This window comes from Polistes dominula, unplaced genomic scaffold (genome assembly GCF_049000335.1).
Source record: "Polistes dominula isolate Pdom_NZ unplaced genomic scaffold, Pdom_raw_medaka contig_12, whole genome shotgun sequence".
NCBI classification, from domain to species: Eukaryota; Metazoa; Arthropoda; class Insecta; order Hymenoptera; family Vespidae; genus Polistes; species Polistes dominula.
This window is the reverse complement of record NW_028301116.1, coordinates 2229597-2251822: the sequence shown is the minus strand read 5'-3', so window position 1 is coordinate 2251822 and position 22226 is coordinate 2229597. Positions and strand designations below refer to the sequence as shown.

Sequence of the window (22226 nt, the reverse complement as noted above, 5' to 3'; positions counted from 1 at the left end):
AGAACCAGAAACGTTTAATTGAATTTGACATTTTTAACGTAAAATATTATTATGTTCTACATTTATTAACTTCCGTAATTCCGGAAAAAATGAAATTACATTTATACGACGTAAAATAAGAAACAATAATAAGATAATTATATTTTGAAGGTACATACCTGCTGGACAAGCTGATGATCGGCACATGAAAGGAAGAAGAGATTCGCAGGTTGTTAATTCCCAAGTTTGACGATCGTCCGTCAAAGCAACGTCAACGCATTCTCCCGATTGAGGATTTGGTTGCCTTGATGCCCAGAAACCTAAATTTTTACAAAATATTTTCATTAGGTAAATTGTTTTATTTATTTGAATTTTATATTTTATGTTTATTAGTTTTATTTTAATAGTATTGAATAAGTGTTAGTAGAAGAATAACTCGAACCCTTAAAAAGAGAGAGTATAAAGAAATAATATTCTATATTTACAGTGATTAGCAAAATTCACCCTATATACATTAAACATATATATATATATATATATATAGGATATTTTTTTATACAGTCGTTTCTAAAAATATTTATTAATATTTTTACATATTTATATACGTTTTTATAGAGATATATTTTTATAAATACATTTGCCAATATTTTTTGTTTAGAAAAATTTAGCAAATATTTTTGGTGTAGAAACATTTTGCAAATATTTTTTTATTAGCAAATTGTTTAAAATATATTTCGTACGATCGATAAAGCAAATAATTTCCAAAAATTTTTTTATTACAGCTATTTAGTGTTTAAAAACAAACAAATTAAGTAAATTGGATAAATGACGAAACCTGTAAAAATTGTTCTGGTTATTTGATAGAAAGGGTAACAATAACAACAACAATAACAACGGTGAACGAGTGAAACTCGAACGAGGAAATAGTAGAATCTTGTATACCTGTACGCGGACGTAAAACGGAGATGTCTGGGCATTGTTGTGGGAAAAGTGTGTCTTCGTGCCGCGTGCGAGTTCCGCGTTTGCGCGACCTCGATACAAAACCTGCCCTCGTCTATAAACGTTTCGCTTCTCTTCAACATTTTGCTCCTAATTTTCCGTAAAGGGGACCTTCCCTTCCCCCCCCTCCCCTCCTCCCCCCGAGTATATGACCGAGTAAAGAAAAATTACAATATTTTTTTTACCGCCCTTCCTCTTTTCTCAGGTTTTATTCTCATTAATTGAACGACGATTCAATCCTATTTCGAGATTATTTCAAATTATAAAATTATTATTAAATAATATTAATAATTTATTATTATATAAAAAATAATAGATTAAAATATTATATTTTATATTATATAAAATTAATTAAAATATTTATATTCATTAAAATTAACTAAAATATTTATATTATATCAAAAATAATATATTAAAAAATATAATATTTTATATATAATATATTATATATAATAATATATAAAATATATAAAATTATATATTAAAAAAATATTTTATTATATAATAAATTATTATTATTATTATTATTTTACTTTTTAAATCTCGTAGTAAATATAATTTTATTTATTTAGTTAATAGGTCTAATATAAATTCGTTTAAAATATTAAATATATATATATAATTTTTTTTAACTACGTTTAGTGGAATTAGGATAATTTGAAACACAGTGTTCGTTTAGTCTAATTAACGTTTAAAAATTATTTCCTGCTAGAAGTTTAATAAAGATAAAAAATTTTGAACGAATTACTGTAAAAAGGGGCTTTGAAGATAACCGAATAAAAAAAAATTATAATATTCGTTTATCTGATTTTTATCAATAAAATTTTATATTGATTATGTCAAATTACTAAAGTAAATTATGAAATTCCTTTTCTTTCATCTTGTAACAAATAATTACATAAACCTCATTAAACATTTTATTCATTCTGTGTGTACAACCAGGTTGACATATTTATTTAATGATATTAATTATTTTTTTTTTCTAAATGGCTTTGCTAGTTAAGATAACTCGAAACACAAAATTATATCGTTTAAATCATAATTAACTGTAGGAAATAATTTCCTGGTAGAAGTTTTTAAGGAGATAAAAGATTTTTGAACAAACCAGCGTATTGTGAGACTAGCATTCCTGCGGCCGATTCGAGCGTGTTAGTTCGCAAATCGTCCAACGAGGCGAGTCCTAACCAGTAACGGTCCAAATGCCGGCCGACCATACTTGCAGTCATGTTGTTTTCGCTATAACTTTCCACCACCATCAACTCACTTCCGTACCTGTAAAATTTTACACGTAAAATCATTTCTTCTTTTTTCTTATTAACAATATACCTTACTTTCAAATAGGAAAATTAAAAGAAAAACAACAACAACAACAATAATAACTATTATTATATAATAGTTTTTATTTTATATTATTTTTATATTATATTTATTAAATATAATAATAATAATTATTATTATTATAAATATAGAGAGAGACAAAAATACAAATATATATTTTACAAATATTTTAATTCGATAATTTATGAGGTGTACACGTGAAATTGTAGTATTTTTGTTTTCTTATTAACCCCATAACACACAATTTCTTTTTTTAAATACCAGCCAAAAAATCAATTTTTTTATTGTAAAAAAACACAATTTAGAACATTGTCTTAGCAAAAAAATTTTAAAAATACAAAATTAATCAAAACTTTTGCAGCATAGAATACAACACCCGTAGAGTTAACTCTAACGTGCAACTTAAGGGGTTAACAATATTATTTCCTTAAAAATAGGAAAGAGAAAAGCAAATAGAAAAACAAAAATAATAATAATAATAAATAGAAAGAGAGAGAGAGAGAGAAAGAGAGAGAGAAAGAAAGAAATAATTTACAAATATGTTAATTCGATAATTTACGAGGTTCCAATTGGTGTTCATGGTTCGCTCACCTTCTGCATAGTTCCGCCGCTTTTTCCCAGGAATGCCTGATGTTGAAGAACTTGTAACAGTGTATACCTCGTAATTCCCATCCTGCGTAATATAAGGAAAGACATTAAAGTACATTTTCTTTGTTAAAGTGTAACGAGCGGATTACAAAACAAAGAACCCGGTAAATTCGTGCAACCATTCATGCGAGATAAACGATCGAAATGTATGTATACATATATGTAGTAGTTCCTTCCTTTTCTAATTTTTTTTTTTTTTTTTTTTTTTAGAAAAGACAATAATTAAAATTGAACGTAATTTATTTTGAGAACAAGAGCTAAAGTTCATTTTCGTAATTATAATTCACATAACATGTATACATTGTACACTGTTAGAAACTAAATCAAAATTTGAAAAAGCCAGTTGTGAATTGGAGATTGCGTCATTTCCCCCTGATCGATTTTCATACTGTAAAATCAATACAACTAGAATGTTCGTAGAGTAACTCATTACAGTAACATAGTTGTGAATATGGTAATTATAGAACATGTTACAAATTATTCGTACCTATTTTCAAAGTAACAAATATTTGATGAGAGATTTACTTTATATCGTATTCGCTTATATAAATAATTTGTAATTTATTTTTCTTCCTTTTATATTTTTAATTTTTAATTATTTAATTCTTATATAATATATAATTAATAATAATATAATTATAAATAATAATATATTATTTATAATTATTATATAATAATTTTTATTTAATTAATATTATATAAATTAATTAAAATAAATAAAAATAAATATATAATTTATATTATATATAATTATATTATATATAATTATATTATATATATAATTAATATTATACACATATTATTGTAAATAATATAAATATAATTTCATATATAATATATATATAATATATAATTAATAATATAATTAATATAATAATTATTTAATTCTTATGCATATATTATTATTATTATTATTATTATTATTATTTATTATTTATATATTATTATTTATTTATATAAAATATTTCCTCTGTTTATATTTTCTTTTTTATTAAAACACGTGAGTATAAAATTGTCATTGCGTTTACGTAGGAAAAAAAGTGAGCACGTGTGTATGTGTGTGTGTGTGTGTGTGTGTATGTGTGTGTGTGTGTGTGTGTGTGTATCGTCAAAATCGTAGTAAAAATATAGGAAAGCAGGTTAACTATTGACCCGTATGAACAGTGACGGACATCAACGACCTCGATCGTTTTTAGTGCACGCACTCATATGTGTGTATACACAACACACAAACACGTATATATAAAAGTGTGTATATAAAAGTCGCGTTGTCCTGATAGCTTGGTAGACGAACTTTTACTTTGCGAAAGGAGATCGTCAAGAATCGAACACTCAAGATCGATTCAATGAGTATTATATGATAACATTTACATTTGATTTCTTTTTTATTTTATAAATTACAAATTATATTTGTGTTTATATTATCAGACTATATATATATAACATTGTGTAATATATATTAACATAAATATGTATTTATATATTATAATAATTTTATATATTATTATAATATATTAATATTATTATATATTTGGTTTATTTATTTTAAATATATATATATATATATATATATATATATATATATAATAAGATATTGATTTTTTTATTTATATGAAATATATTATGAATATTATTATATAATGTATATTATATATTATTTAATGAGTATTATATTCATAACATATATTATTAATATATGTATATATATATATAATATATATTATGAATATATATATATAATATATATTATGAATATTATTATTATAAATATACCGATGGTAGCTACGTCATGAAGTACTTATAATAAAACAATATAATATTTTTCATATTATAATGAATCCTTCGATATCGTTGCAATTCTCTTGTTGGATGGAGTCAATCGCGGCCTTCCTTTCTTTTAAAAGGTCAAACGGTTATGCTTCGACAAAGTTATTCCTTCTCCTACATATATTAACATTTCTTGTTCGTAGATGCATACCACAAGAACAACACGCACACAGGTATTCAATGTTTATAACTATTGGTCATAAAATGAGAATAATCAAGTTGTAAATAATGTTTTCAAAAAAGTAAATCATATTTTCTAATTTTCAGTTTGTAAAATTCGTTTAATATAAATAAACATGAAATATTCGTGAAGTTATATAATAAATAAACTAAATTTGAACTATATAATTATCATTTTATAATAATTTTACATTTAACATTTTTAACTATAAAAAAAAGTATTGTATAATTATGAACAAGTTCTTTTAAAATTCTTTTAAGTGAACAATTGTGCTATCCTAGTATCATTTATCAAATATTTAAAAATTTATTGAAATGATTTTAAACAATACACTTCTGTGTGTGTATTCACTTTTACAAAAATATTTCTTAAACATATAGGAAGTACTATTACTACTACCATGCTTTTTTTTTTATTTCTTTTCATCTTTACTTTTCTTAGTAATAATCGTTATAAGAGAATAATGAAACCCTTTGATTATGAAGAAGAGCACGTTTCTAAGAAACAACTCTATGACTTCGTGATGAAGCGTTAACAGGAGGAAATGAGTTATAGTAAAGCGTAAGAAATGTAGGAAGGAACGCGTCACCGGATGTTCTACATTTTGGAATCCCGTTTGATGATATACATATACACATACCTATATAGATACGTATACACTTTATATATATATATATAAACGAAAAAATATTCATTCATCCATTAATACATACGTATATGTATCATCAATTACAATATAATATATTATATACTTGCATAAACATTTATATATAATATAAAATTTGTATGCATGTATATATAATTTTATATTTAATTAAATTTTATGTTTAATTTGAATTTTATTTTATTTAAATATGCTATTTAATTTTATAATTATTAAATTTTATTTAATTAAATATATTCTGTTTAATTTTATAATATATATATATATATATATAGAATAATAAATATATTAATTAAATTTTATTAAACACAAAATTATACATACACACAAATGTCACATATATATGTTACATATATAAATATTTGTTATATAAAAAGACATACATACATACACTATTGTATTCATACATATATTATATACGTGTGGTACAAATACTCATTAATATTTGTATATATAAAGTCATACATACGTACACTATTTTATACATACTACACATACAGATGATATATATATGTATTTATAAGTCATTGAAAGAGGTGAATAACTGTGGTATGAACGAATCAGCCTGGTGTATTTTTAGGATCAGTTGGTTGAACGCAATGTAAGCGAGAAGAACGGAGTACAGGAGAAGAAAGAAGAAAAATAGGAGGGGGTGGAAAGGGAGGATGAGGGAGGAAGGAGAAGGAGGATTCACGGTTTAGGAATGCCGTCCTCGTTCTCTCCTTTCTTCCTACCTTCTGGATCTCTACCTGGTCCACGACGTCAACACAACATCGAGACTTTTCTCAAAGTATAGTTCAAACTCTTTTACAAATATTTAATTCTAAAATTCTAAGGTATTTTTTTCTTTCTTTAAATCTGTTTACTTATACATATATATATATATATATATATATATATATATATATATATATATATATATATTATTTTTATGTTATTGTAATTATAAAAAATTATCTAAAAAGTTGTAAATTTTAATTTTTTATTATATCAATTAACATTGTAATTTTAAATGATTTATAATACTGAATTATAATATTATAAATTATCAATTATATAATATTATAATATTAATAAGATAAGATAAGATAAGATAAGATAAGATAAGATAATTAATAATATTATAAATTATCAATTATATAATATTATAATTGATAATATACTTTTAAAATGATCGATTATTGTTGTGCTTCTTTTTTAATTATTTTTTTTTATTTTTAATATTTGATATTTTTTATTTTTATTATTTATTTACTTAATAATTTTATTTGTCAAGGATGATCTAACGATAAAATAACTTTCTTTGAACTATATGATTATTAATGATATTATTAATATTATTATTATTCTTATTAAGTCTTTGAATCTTTGTAAAGTGATCTCATAAATTTGACTATCAATTTTCTTTTATAATACTATATATATTGTATATATAATAATCAATCATTACTTTCTTCTTAGAAAATTCATTCACTTAAAAGATTTTCTAATCCGTTTTATTTAGAATTTCTTTGATCATTGCATACCATTTAATTTTATATCTTTACGAATGATCAACTACAGATTCCTCGAGGCTGTCACATAGAAAGTAAAAGTTTCTTAAACGAGAGAGTCAAAGCAACCAAGAAAAGCAATGATGCCAATCGTTATTCGAATAATTTCAACAGTGTTGAATTTTCTAATATTCAAGATCTCACTTGTTTATATTAAATAGTTATTTCAAACTTTCTTTCACGTCATCTCATCTTTAAATTGTATTTTCGAAAACCAGAGACAAAAAGAAACCAAAATAAATTCTGTACACGATAAATCAAAATCATTTTTTTTATTATCGTAGTCAAATAAATTAAAAAATAAAATATTATTAAATAATAAAGTTACTAGATCTTTATTAAATTTACAAACTAACACGTTTTTGATGTCTAAATTGTAGTATCTTAAATTATCAATGAAAAAGACAAATCATTTCTACACCTGTTCTTTTTGTCTACCTGTTAAGTTATGTGTGTTATGTACATGTACCACAGGTGTGACCTTTCACAAAACTGAACAAGGAGGATTTCTCTTTCTTTCTTTCAGAGAGAAAGAGATAAATATTTTCGAAGGAACGTTTAAAATGGTACAGCAGTTTTACGAGGTAAGATATTCTTTCTATTATCTGACTTCTAACTTACCATTTGGACAAGTGAAGACGTTCGTTGTAGGAACCTGTAACAAAACCACAGAAAATATGTTTTAGTTAATTGTACATGTCCTTTCAAAAAATGTCATTTAATAATCTCACATTTAATATTTTTTTTTTAATCAAATACGCGATAAGAATTTTATTAAATTTTTATAATAATTTTTATATAAATTAAAATAATAATAATAATAACAATTTTATTTAATAATAATAAATTTAATATAATTAATTGATTTATTATTTATATATTAATTATATATATTAAATTAATTATTTATATTATATTTTAATATAATATTAAATAATAAATATAATAAAAATTTTTATATTAACTTTAACTATTTAAACTATTTATTAACTATTATTAACTATTGATTTAATTTTTAAATTATATAAACATAATTAAATATATAAACATAATAAAAATATTTATATTATATAAACATTATTATAAATAACTCATTTATTACAAATGTGTAAAATTTAATTTCAGGTTTCTACGATTTTTGCTACTTTGCTACTTTGTTTTGTTTTCTTCCTTTTTTAGGTTTTTTTCGAACAGAAACATTACTTCTCACGTTACGATTAGATGTATAATTACATGTTATATATATACATATATATATATATATATATATATATATATATATATAATTATTACAGAACCAAAAATATGAAAGCAGTAGAATAATTCGTACAATGCGAATTCCCACGAATAGTCCCACGAGAAAGTTACTATAGTAAGAAAACTAAAATAATGACAAAATAAAAAAAAGGAGAATATCACGAAATTACTCTCGCTCCATTGTAACATGTGATCATTATAAACAATCCGATTACGTATCATACAATTAACTTTACTCACATGTTACTTGGGCCAAAAGTAACAATAATTCAACAACGGTATAAAAATTCTATTTGTACCTTAACGATAATTATAAACAAAACGATGCTTATACATTACCATAATAATTTAATAATACGAATTATTTTAAACAATCGTACATTTTTTTTATTTCTATTTTGTTGTTGTTTCTAATTCTACCCTTCCCAACTTTTCTCACCTACGCATTTGATATCAACCGGTTTTCTCAAACAACTTGCCCATTTTGATCAACTAACACTTCCTATAGTTGCAAATATGTTGCAAGAACATACATGTGTTGTGACATTGTGTATTAAAGAGAGTCAAAGCTTAATTCCATGTATATGTATAAGTATATACGCATGCGTGCGCGAATGCGTGCATGCCTATCCTGAAATTCACTTTCACCTCGGTCTCTCAGTATTATACACCACATTAAATGTGTGTAAGTGTGTGTGTGTGTGTGTGTGTGTGTGTATGGTACTTAATGGAAACTGGCAAACACTGAAACTTCCACGGAACACCTAAATAAGAATTATTTCGTATTCCGTGGTTTTAATTTCCCAAGGATATTTCTCGTATGAAGGAAAGGGAAATAGAAATAGAAAAAGAAATAGGAAATGGAAAAGTAGTATTAGAAAATAGAAAGAAATGAGTAAAAAGGAAATATCAACAATGATAGAAAAAATAAATGAAGAAAGAGAGAGGAGTAGGTTTTGGGAAGGGTGGTTAGATAAACAGTTTAGAAAAAAAAATAGAAAAGAATAGATAGAAAAAAATAATGATACAAAGAAATAGAAAAATGTGACAATAAAAAACGTAGATAAACTAAGAAAAAAAAAAGAAAAGAAAAAAATGGTATTAAAATACAACGAATTTTGCGATAGTTAGAAATAAATTTAAGTTCGAAAAAAAGTTGTTATAACATTGCAATATTATATTTTTATTGAGTAAAAGATATTTTATTTAATGTAATATTAAATAATTCGAAGCTTTATAGATTGATTAAATTAATTATAAAATTTTAAATAATTAAAATATATAATTATTTTATATTATATTATATTATATTTATAATATAACATTTAATATAAAATAATTTTTTTAAATATAAAATTAATATAAAATATAAAATTTTATAATTTATATTAATATATAAATTATTATATTAATAATATTAGTATATATTTATATTATTATATAAATTGAAATATAAAATTAATATAAAATTAAAATATAAAAAATTTTATAATTTATAATGTATAAGATTAATATATAATATATTAAATTTAATATATATATATATATATATATATATATAATATATTTTATTTTACATTTATAAATATATATAATAATTGTAATAACTAATTATAAAACAACAATTTTTATTTTCTTACTAGACAAATTATTACTCGTTGTTTTTTTGTTTTTGTTTTTGTTGCAAAGAAAAAGGTGAAAAAATAATAATAAATTAATAAGAAAAATTGATAAAAAATTATAGAAAAAAATAAATAATAGAAAATATGATAAAACTATTCGAATGTTTCTGTCCCTCTCATTCTCTCTCTCTCTTTCCTTTCATGAAGCATAAAATAAGAAGATAAAAGTAGACACCTACATACTTTCCGTTCTTCTTCGGTGTTCGCCAACACGAACGCGTACTTTTATCCGTCGCATCGAGACCGGACCCGTTATTCGTCACCGTTATGCCATCCGCGCGTAACAGCAACGCGACTCGAAATCGAATTCAATACTAACCGATTTCATCGATCCTCCTCTTTCTCCTTCTTTCAACCCCCTTTTTATTTTTATTTTTTTCATATTTTTCTTTCCCGTTTTTTTCACAGATTTTTTTCCATGAATGAACAAAAACACATAATGCAATAGAAAAGTATTTTACATCTGTGTCATTGTTAAATTTAATTAAATTTATATAAAAAACTATAATGAAAAAAATTGTATTTAAAATGTATCAAATATTTATGATATAAATAATAAAAAAAGAGTTAAATATAATTAATAATAAAATTAAAAATAATTAATTATTAATTAACAAAAAATTAATAATTATATATTAATTAAAACAAATTTATTAAAATAAAATGAAAAATAATGAATTATTTTATTTGATTAATTTGACGAATTTTTTAATTATTTTATTTGACGAATAATTTGAATTATTCAATGTTACTTGTTTGTTAATATTTGTTAATTAAATGATTCTATTTTTAATTAGACAAATTATTATTTTTTGACATTGGACAAGAACACAGCCATGGTTCATTAACCCATGACGAATCATACCTAAAGAAAGAACGTGTTAAATAATTGAATTCTATCATTTTCTTTTTCGTAAGGAGACGATGATTGATATGCAGTTGTCGTTTAAAAAAACTATCTACGACTTGTCGTGCATTGGTAAATGTCGCGTGACCTTGTTTCCTGAATGATTTATAAGAAAAATAGGTAAGGATAGTAATTTTATTCGATTACTCTAATGATATTATATTATTACAGAAATGAACGAATAAAAAATATTCTACAAATCCTATTATATTTCATTTTTCTTATTGATCATTCTAAATTGTTAGGTTAGGAATTTCGAAATACTACAAAAATATTCTTCCGATTGATTGATAAAATGTTTAAAGAAACTACTACCCTAATTTTACAATTCTAATATGTCATAGTATGTATATAATTATTCTATTATATATTTTAATTAATTAAACTCACCTGAGACGCCGTGAGCCGTACATGGCACAAGAGGGAGGCGACCAGTATGGCCGCCAGTTCTCTTATCAGCATATTTCTGAAACAATAATAAAAAACAAATTATTGAAACGTTAAAAATTTCATTTTAATCTTAAAATCTCTTTATTAGGAATATTATTACCGTTGTACACATGCGTAACATTCGGAAAGTCATATAAACAACATTTAATATAAGAACTCTCATAGATGTCAACGATTCAGTTTGAAGGTGAATCTCGTAGAGGACGGTACTCCGATCATATAATTCGAGCTTTTAGACAACATTAGACACTTGTATCGATTATTTAATAATTATTTTAATATCCTAACACATTCTTCTTACATTACAGGACAATTTAACCTACGAAATCATCACTGTGCATGAGTGATGAAATTATTTCATTAGAATGAACAAAATGTTAAAGTAAGAACGTTTTAATCGTAATTGCTATTATTTTTACAATTATTTAAATTAATTAAATGCACTTATTACAATTAATTTATCCATTATTTTCCAATAATAATATTTTTCTTTGTTTAAATGTTATCCTAACCTCTTCATGCATTTGACCACATATGTGGACGTTTAGTTTTTTATAATTATAGTTAATGTCAATAATAAGTAGAACAAAAATCAAAAAAGTAAACCTTTTTTTGATTTTGCATTTGTAATGGTTTTTTTCGATGTACAGTTATAAAAAAAGAAAAAACATTAACTTATTTTTATCTCACCATCAAAAAATCGTCCTTGAAGAGGTTAGAAATTTATTTTTAAATTAAATTTATAATAAAAAAAGAATCAAAAAGGGTATAAAATTTCTTAAAAATGAAAATGTGTGCACTAATAATTATTTTAACTCTGTTAATTTTTATTTTTAATTTTACGGTAAAATAATACGTTGTAAGGATCATCGATGTATTTTTATAGTTCTTGGAATTTTAAATGATAAATCAGAATTAATATTGATAAAAAAAACATACAAAGTATCGTTGAGTTACAAAAATTGAAAGTATGCGGAAGGTATCTTCGTAGCAATTCACCGAGTATAGAATATATACATATATATATAAATACTCGTAAAATTCCTTACGGTTTCTGCAGTTCGATCGTTTCCCTCCTCTTCCCTCCTTCTATCCTGTCACCCTGTATAACGCATATTAAAATTTATCCCCGTCTTTGACCCTTTCGTTGTTCATCGATAATATTCTTTTTAATATTCATCTTGAATAAAATTTTGTAACGTCGAACAAATATTCTATGTTTTTTAATATTAATGATTGCAATTTAAAAAAGAAATTATTAATCATGGTTTATGAAATTTGATCAAAAGATTAACCTTGATTGATGTGTTATTTATTATAATTATAATATATATTATAACATAATATATATTATCAATTATAATTAATTATAATATTAATTATATATATTATTAATAACATAATATATTATTATAATTATTATTATTATTAATTATATTAATATTTATGTTATTATTAATTTGTCAAATTTTATTTTGTTAACTTGATACATTGATCCTATACTTACATTTATACAAATATAAATATAAATATAAATATATATATGTAAATATAATGTAAATATAAATGTAAATATATATATTAAATACATTTGTGATATAAAATTATTAAACATAAATGAATAAAACAATAAATATAATATGTTTGATTAATTTTTGTGGATCTGTTGATAATAAGATAAAATGAATCTTGAAAATCAACCCTTTTGAGTAAGTCAAGTCTTGAGTAAATCAAATTTTGTTTAAATCAAGTTTTGAGTTGAGAAGTTAACAAAGTAAATAACGACCACCCAGAATGTAACGTGATGTAACGGTATTGTTGAAGTTAATCGAAAGACGTTGTTGTATCCTATAAAAGACATATGGCTATCAGGCGTACATCCGGCGGAAAACATGGCATCAAACCTTGCACCTGACCATATTATACCTGTGATAATACTTTACTTTTTTTTTCGCAGACATTTTACAAACACAAACTCGCAAGTTTAATTTACAACTAGATATAAAGATAATTTTATGATTTAAATAAATACTTATGTGATTTTGTTGTTGGTAAAAAAAAAAACTTACAAGAAAATGTGTTCATATAAGATAATTGTATATTCTTTTCTTGAAAAATTGAAAAATACACTGTTCAACACTTCGTGAATAAAGTAAGACTGCGTAACGACTTTGTCAAAGGAAATGACGTACCTAACGAAATACAAATGGCGTTTAAATAGAACAAAAGTCGGTCACGTATTTATCACGTATACATATATATCATTTCTTCTTTTTTTTTTCTAAAGAAAATTATAAAGCTTCAACTAGATACGAAAGAAATTTTTGCAAATTTTAACGGTAAACAAAAGTTAAATAATAATTCTATTATTAAATAAGTTAAAGTTAGTTTTATTAAAAATTAAAAATTTTATTCGAATGAATAATATTTTTACTATTTTTTAATCTTCTAAATTTTTTGTAAACACATCGTGCTACTTGTTGAAATATTTTAATTTTAATTATTTTAATACAATACTTTAATTTTATGTCATTCGTGAACCCACTTTTATTGCATCTTGAATAGGATTTTAAGGTTTCTTTTGTTTTAAAATAAAAATTATTTAACAAACATTTCAAATGATTCTAAAAGATGTACATGACATGTCTTTTAATTTTAATAAAAAAAAAAAAATGATCTCATCGAATTAATCGAATATTTTCGTTACATTCAACATACTTTCCGAAAGTGGATCTTTTATGATTGTAATTTACCGTTATATGTACACGTTCCGTTTCATTAACGATTGAGAATCGATCATCTTTTCTTTTTTAATTCGAAGAAAAGTTTTTAGAAATTTTTACGAACAATTATATAGAAACTTACAAGCCCTTTTGTATAAAATAGAAGAAAAAGAAAGAAAGAAATCTAGTAATCATTTTCCTCTTTGCGTGTTTAAATGAAATTTAGTTTCGCTTAGTGAACAATTTTCCTTCCAACGGTTAGAAAATGATTTTCCACTTAAAATGGATCTATTCATGAAGTTCTCAACAATAAAAACATAACTAGAAATAAATTTCTACTTCATATTTTAAAATATGACGTTGTTTTATAGATAAAGGTTAGATTATGTTCAAATGTTTCGCACATTCACCAAAATCTATGGCTAACAGATGGCACTGGACTTACATGTACCTTTTTCTTCTTTTTTTAAATTAACTAATTATTTTATAAATAAATTAATGTAATAAAAACCTAGCTGTATGTGAATGCAACGTTGTGTCAAAATTTTAAAAACAATCGGTAAAGTATTTTTGAAGATTCACGTGCATTCTTATAAAAATATAATTCGTTTCAATTATAAAAATAAAATTTTTACAATTAAATTGAACAAAAAAGAAAGTCTAAAAATTTTGAAGATTATTGACCTGATCAATATTAATACGTAACTATAATTATTGTAATTTATTTTCATTCGATTATGTAAGGTTATAAAATGGATACCATTGTAATAAAAAAAAAAACTGAGACATCTCATCATGAATATAAAACTGCATAATATTAAATTTCACTTCTGGATGCAGATCATCGCTACCAGACAACAGACACTACTGTGTTGATAATAAATTGAAATACGAAGAAGGATACACACGATTCTAAGGTCATCTCGTTTTTTGTGGTTTTGTAAGTAACGTAAAAGTATATGTGTGTACGTGTGATACTTCAAACTTATATTACATTACTACCATTACATTTCTTTGTCTTTAAATAAATATATACATATAACAAATACTAACATTAAATACTTATACATTTTCATAAAAATATTTATGTAAGAATATGTTCAAACATAATTAATTTTTAAACAGATTTGTTTTAAGAAACTTTATCAATTTTTATCAGAAAGATTATTTATTTGTTTAATCACACACATTTTTCTTTTTATTTAAATACGTTATATTAATGACGATGAAAGGTAAATGTGTTTAATGTTGGAATTTATTTGTTTATAATTTACAAAGGATAAAAATAAGCAAACACGTTATGTTCAACCATTTGTTCACGTCTATCAGTCACACAGTCTTCGTCTTCACTAGAGCATGACGTTTCCCACAGTATTACAGTCAATCATCTTATTACATTAAGAATTCTATTTGATTGATTCAATTTAAACACAAGAAAATTAAATTCTTTCCTAGCTTAACTATGTATTATTATATTAAATAATTTTCTAATGTAATTTCGAATATTGATTACTTCAAAATTAATTATTATATTAATATTGTATATTATATATAATTAATTATTAATTAATATTATTTTGGAATAATTAATATTTAAATACTAACCCCATAAATATTAATTATTAATTTAAAAACATTGTTAATTCATACTACTAAAAATAGAAATAAAATGTGTATTATTTTTGCTAACATAATAATATTTAATAATATTGACAATCTATTAAATATAATTATGATAGTAATAATAATAAAAAATAAAATGATACTGATTGATTTTATTTAAACAAATAAAATGTAAAATTTGTTAGTGTGTGTAGAATACATTGGTATTCTTATCACGTTGACGTTATTATTTCGATAACTGGAACCCGTTTGACAATGAGTGACATGATGCATACATGGTATCTTTACAAACTGCATATTTAAATGCTACGTAGATCTTCGTTAAAAATTGTAGATAAATATTACGTCTGTAACATCACCAAATTCGTCGACAAACGGAAATCCATGTATGACCAACAGGAAATCGTGATCGGATGATATCAAGCGGTACTTCTATTTTCGTTCGTTAAAAAACTCAACTTAGTTTCTTGCCAATTTTTTTTTTAATCAAAATGCATTTTACAAGTACTTGAATTCAATAAAAATATCTGCAAATATCTTGTCAATTATTCATCATATTCAATATTTAAATAATTAAATAATTACAATTTTAATAAATTGATTAATACATGGATGATCTAACAATAATAAATTATATCAGAAAATTTATAAGCATTTTATAAATTATTTTTGAGACAATAATCAATGCTACATAATTAATAATACATAATAATTATATATAAAAACAATTGTATTCTGAAATTTAATTAATTTTGAAGTAATCAATATTTGAAATTAAATTAGGAAATTATTTAATATAATAATACTATTATATATTAATTATTATATATAATTATATATACTTAATAAATATATATAATATTATATTATATTATTTAATATATAATATTAATTAATTAAATTTTAGATAAATTTATGCAATACTCTCTCTCTCTCTCTTTCTCTCTCATACGATTATATAATATATAATTATCTAATATATAATCGTATGAGTGTATTGTTAGCCTTTTTTACGTTCACAAAGAAGTACAGATGAAAATGATAAAAGAACAGCATTCATGTTGCTTACTGCAAGGAAGAGGATGAAGAAGAATTTTGCAAGGATCAGAGTAGTAGGATTGCGGATTTTACTTGTGGGTGCAAGCTTAAAGAATAGGTCGTGGGAAATGTACGGTAAAGGAAGTTCGAGCAAGAACTTGTCTTTGTGCGTTTGCAAATAGCTAAAGAGTAAAGTTCCCCCTTTTACCATTTCATTCGTTTACCATTTAACGTAATATCGTAAACGTTCATCAAAGAATTCTCAACGTGTTGTCCACGTGCGTACAACAATTTCACCTGCTTTTTCTTTTCTTTCTTTTCTTTTTATTCTCGTAATCTTACTTCGAATTAATTCATGTGCAAGTTAAAAATAATTCATATGATTTACTTTTTTTCCATATGATTTTTCAATGATGTAATAATCATATATATATATACTACATAAGTCTCTATATAATATATATATTTTAATAATAATAATAATAAAAAAATAAAAGCAGGTATGAATATTGACGTAATATTATTGATGTAATGTTTTTCATTACATTTCAAGCATAAAACTTATTATTTACTAGAAACTTTCTTGTATCGAATTATGAGATAGGTGCATCGTTCAAATGACGTTATTTGAAAATAATGTGAACTCACGTTTATAAGAAAAAGTGAAGAATAATAAGAGAAATATTCAAATAATAATAATAATTTAAATAATACTTTAGAACATTGGTATTTCAATATGAATCATACGAATAAATTAAATTCTTAGCTAAGTAAGAAGATATTTCTTCCTATATGAAAATTCTATGTATAATGAGTTATATTTAATTGATTTACGAGAGTTGAAATTAATAATAATTATTTAAAACAATCAATTTTTGATTCCAACGATTATTTTTGTTTTTGAAGTTTATTTGATTTCAACGATTATTTGTTTTTTTCAAGTTTATTATCATATTTTGAACACGCATATTGTATCGTAAGAATTTCAAAAAATAATAACAAATAAATATTTAACAATTTTTGATATTATCGATTGATAAATGTTACGAGTTAAAACTAACGTTAGTCAATCGTTCGACTTGAATAACATTGAAATTATCTTGGGAATCATGAAATTCCGTTAGCAAAAGCCATTAGCAATATATTATGGTGTATAATATAGTTGAAGGAACGTCCCGCTTTCGAATAAACGTATTATGTAATTACACGCTCTATCGTAATGCACATGTTCTATAACTGAATTTTATTTACAATTAAAGTACAATAATATTATAACTTTTATAGTAAATTAAACCTATCCGATATAATTAATTAATTTCGATCAAATTTTAACTATCTCATTTGTAATATTCTTGTAAATAATTATTATTTAACACGTAACTCATTTTAATTCTCGAATGATAATAATATATAATTAATTTATTATTACACTATTATTTTTCATTATTAGGATTAAAATCAAAGTTTCGTGCGTTTATTTCGTGTTGTGTTTCAAATAATGCAATTGTTTCTTATAAAAAATTGACTATAAAAATTTTTATTTAAAAGTGCACGAAATTTTTGGTTCATTCTAATACTACTATTGTTTAATTATTATTTGATTAAATAATAATTAATATACTCTATTAATTATAAATATATTTATTATTTATTAATCATATAGATATTATTATAAAATAAATATATTATTTAATTATATTATTTAACATGTAACACATTTTAATTCTCGAATGATAATAATATCTAATTATAATGATTTTACATTATTTATTACAATTAAAATCAGTTTCGTGCTTTTATTATATTATTTCAAATAATGCAATTTGTTTTTATAAAGTTGACTTTACAAATTTTAATTAAAAAATACATAAAACTTTTGTTTCACCCAAATACTACAATAGTTTAATTAAATCTTTTTATTATTCGATAAAGTAAATAAATCCACGTGTTGGTGACACAGAAGAAAGATTTTCACGTTTTATGGGGGGGGTTCGTTGACCGATAAAACACATCGTACTGCTGGCACACCACTACCACCTTCTAAGCACCAAGAAACATGATGTTGTTCGCTTCCACGCGCAAGGAAAGTGCAACAACGTTGAACACCAACTCGGAGAAGACGAAGTAAACGCTCGAACAAAATTACGAAGCTGCGCCTAAGCGAATAGCAAGCATACCTATGTACACGATATATACACTACTCTGTTCTTTCTCTTTTTATATCTTTTTTTCTTTCTCTTTTTCTTAATACCCATAGCATACAGGGCGTGGCTGCTGTATGTGTGTTGCCTGGATCAAGAAAATATATTAGAACAACATACTGTTGGCTTCCTATGTTTCATTTTCAATTTTCTTTACGGTTGCTACACAATTATTATTATTATTATCAGGTATATTTATCTAACGCACCTGTACGTACGTGTATGCTTTCTTCTTTTTTTTTCATCATTATTTGTAAGTATTTTGCATACATTTATAACATCAATTGATTACATTATTATTTTCTGTTTTTTTTTTTTTTTTTTTTTTTATAAACGGCAGTAAATAATCATGCGTTTTTATTCAACGTCCTTGAAGAAATAATTTTGCATTTTAAAAAATGATCATAAATAATGTTAATTACTTTCAGTTATTAGTATCAGTTATATGATTGAAATGTTATACAAGTTGTAATGGTTTACCTTTAATCAAGATACCAACCCTAAACTCCTATTTAAACCATGAATTTAAAGGTCGTAATTAATACTGTATCACCTGTGAACTTTCTTACATTAATTAAATCAACTTTTAGTTAGGTTTAGTTCACCCCTTAGAAATTATGTTACTTCTATTTGTTAACTAGTTTAAAGTATGATTAATAATTTTGAAGATTTGTTTTCTATCGGACTATCAATATTTGAATATTTCAATTTGGTTAGATTGTAAAACTAAGAAGATACCATCCCTACCTACACGAAAGAACCTACCACCTGACGAAACATTCATTCTTACGTACTATATATATAGTTGTACTATCTCAACATCCTACCTACAGATCCACCTACCTACCTATCAACCTACCTAACTCAACCTACCAGTTCTACGCTATACGAATTAGATCCGGTATAGTATTTAACTTTCAAAAGATCCTCACGCAAGAACAGGTTTTATCAAAGATCTTCTTACGTTCTTACGAAAAATATTTGAAAAGATTATTTTTATATTGTAATTAAATATTTGGATGAACAAAAAGAAAGAAAGAAGTATAAATATTTCAGTATTATCGTTGGGTAAAGTATTTAAATGTTATTTCCAATAAAACAAAATAAACACCCTCCCCATTCATCCTCGATTAATTAATATCACTGATTAGATCGTTAAATAATTGTAAAATAAAATTAGGAATAAATAAAATGAAATATTTAGTTAAAATCTATGACAACTATTATATTAGAAAATATTGGATATTTAAATTATTATTTATATTTACATAAATAATATTATTATATAATATCAATATAATATTATATAAATATTAAATAAATATTATATTTAAATATTTATTTTTAATATTTGTATAATATTATATTATATTAATTTATATTAATATAATTTATAATAATTATTATTATTATTATAATTATATTAATACAATATTTATATAAATAATATCAACATTTAAATTATTGAATAACCCATAATTTATATTCCTAATTTTTCGTTGTATTTTTAATTACACAGGTTTTAGATGAAACCTGTTGTCACTAAGTATAGTAAGATACAAAATGAATTATTAAAAAATTCATAAAAAATGCAGTAATACGTTAACTAAATAACGGCGGGAAAGAAGGGATCGACTTTAACGATCAGCAGGAAACCAACAGTCACGCTTGCGATGGCACATCGCCTCAACACGAAAGAAGATCCCTTGGTATCCTATTTTCCTTTTTTTTTTTCTTTCTTTCTGTTCTCATTCTTTATTCCTACGAGATGCAGTCACGCGTTCGACAAAATTCTAAAGATACGAGTATATTATACATATATACGTAATACGTATACATATATATATATAGAAATGGTCTGTCATGCACGTGTAACACAAAGAAATACACGTATACAAACACACATTTTTATATTTTATTTAATTTTATTAATAAAACTTACGTTTGTATTCTCCTCTACGTTCCACGAGACGATCTATTCCCTGGGTACATGTACAATACATACACACCAAGTTGGATCCTTTCTATGGAATCCACTCGACGAATCGAGTCACTGCACTAAGGTAAGTCTCTTTCCTTTTTTGTTTTCTCTCTTTCTGATATATTCCGTGGTCAGAGCGAAAATTATTCAAGGTTGTTTGGTGAAAACGATAAAGGACCTCCTCGAGGTTGTTTCACGAAGTTACACCCTTTTTCTCGTATCGATCAAGGTAATAAACGTAAATAGAAAGTATCAATTCTTACACGATGAAATTAATTGTAAAATGTCTTTGGAAATAAAATAATCAAAAATTCGATGAAAACAAATAGTATGTATGTAAATGTGAAAAGATTTTATAATCACAATTCTAAATAAATATAAATAATAATAATAATAATTAGTGATGATAATAAAATAAAGTAAATAGAATAGAAAGAAAGAAAGGGTGTGTTTTTGTTGTTTTTTTTTTTTTTTTTTGAATAAATTCAGGGTCACGGAGCTCCTTTTCTCCGGCCCACCGTTTCGAGACTGAAGAGCTCACTACTAACTCTCTCTTTGAGTCCAGGTGAACGGCGCCGTGAGTTAACCTACCTAAGAGGGAGGCCTTCCTTTACTTCTTCTTCTCTCCTTCATCAAGGAAACGTGAGAGAGAAGGAAGAGAAAGAAAAGAGAGGGACTTGAAGGGAAAAAGGAAAGAGCCGTGAACGTAGGCGAGCATAAAAGGTGGAGAAGACGTTTTATAGTTCGGTTATATTCGTATCTTCGGCCGAAGATTACCGAGACGCACTTAGGCTTTCGATTTCCAATGAGATCTTCTTCTTACTTGTAGATGAAGATGAAGGTAAAGAAAGAATATACAACTTATAATAGACTTCTGTTAATGGATGTGAATGACGAAGTGTTCGATCATGATTTATTATTTTATAAATTTTTTAATTAATGGGGTTTGTTTTTTATGTTTATTAATATGGAATATGTGAATAAGAAGTTATAACCAATGGAATATTTTTTTAAAGATAGGTACAAAGATTTGGTTTACCTTTTTGGTATTTTTTTATTATTTTAATTAATTTGACAATTATAAATAAGATATTATTTTATAAATAATCTAGTTTTATTTTGTATTTATTTATATGGAATAAGGGAATAACAAATTGCAACCAATATTTTTTTAA

The 22226-nt window shown here is 23.8% G+C and overlaps 2 protein-coding genes across 4 annotated transcripts in view; one reads left to right on the top strand and one right to left on the bottom strand.

Moving 5' to 3' along the window:
* The window catches only part of LOC107070704 (uncharacterized), a 33305-nt gene extending 26846 nt beyond the window's left edge, over positions 1–6459 (top strand). Inside the window, exons 2-3 of one of the 2 annotated variants that reach the window (XR_016178113.1) lie at positions 151–327; positions 6217–6459. The gene's annotated coding sequence lies outside the window, so the exon portion shown is untranslated. Of the gene's footprint in view, positions 1–150; positions 328–761; positions 1212–6216 lie in introns of those variants that run through there. The other variant, XR_016178114.1, reaches the window with a different exon arrangement.
* The window catches only part of uif (sushi, von Willebrand factor type A, EGF and pentraxin domain-containing protein uif), a 37820-nt gene extending 15991 nt beyond the window's left edge, over positions 1–21829 (bottom strand). For both annotated transcript variants that reach the window (XM_015329162.2, XM_015329167.2), the window contains exons 1-6: positions 21013–21829; positions 11426–11501; positions 7811–7844; positions 2908–2989; positions 2084–2250; positions 159–299 (exon numbers count right to left, since the gene is read on the bottom strand). In XM_015329162.2, coding sequence (XP_015184648.1) covers positions 159–299; positions 2084–2250; positions 2908–2989; positions 7811–7844; positions 11426–11497 — 496 coding nt within the window. In that variant the 5' untranslated portion in view covers positions 11498–11501; positions 21013–21829. The remainder of the gene's footprint in view (positions 1–158; positions 300–2083; positions 2251–2907; positions 2990–7810; positions 7845–11425; positions 11502–21012) is intronic.
* Positions 21830–22226: the final 397 nt, after the last annotated feature.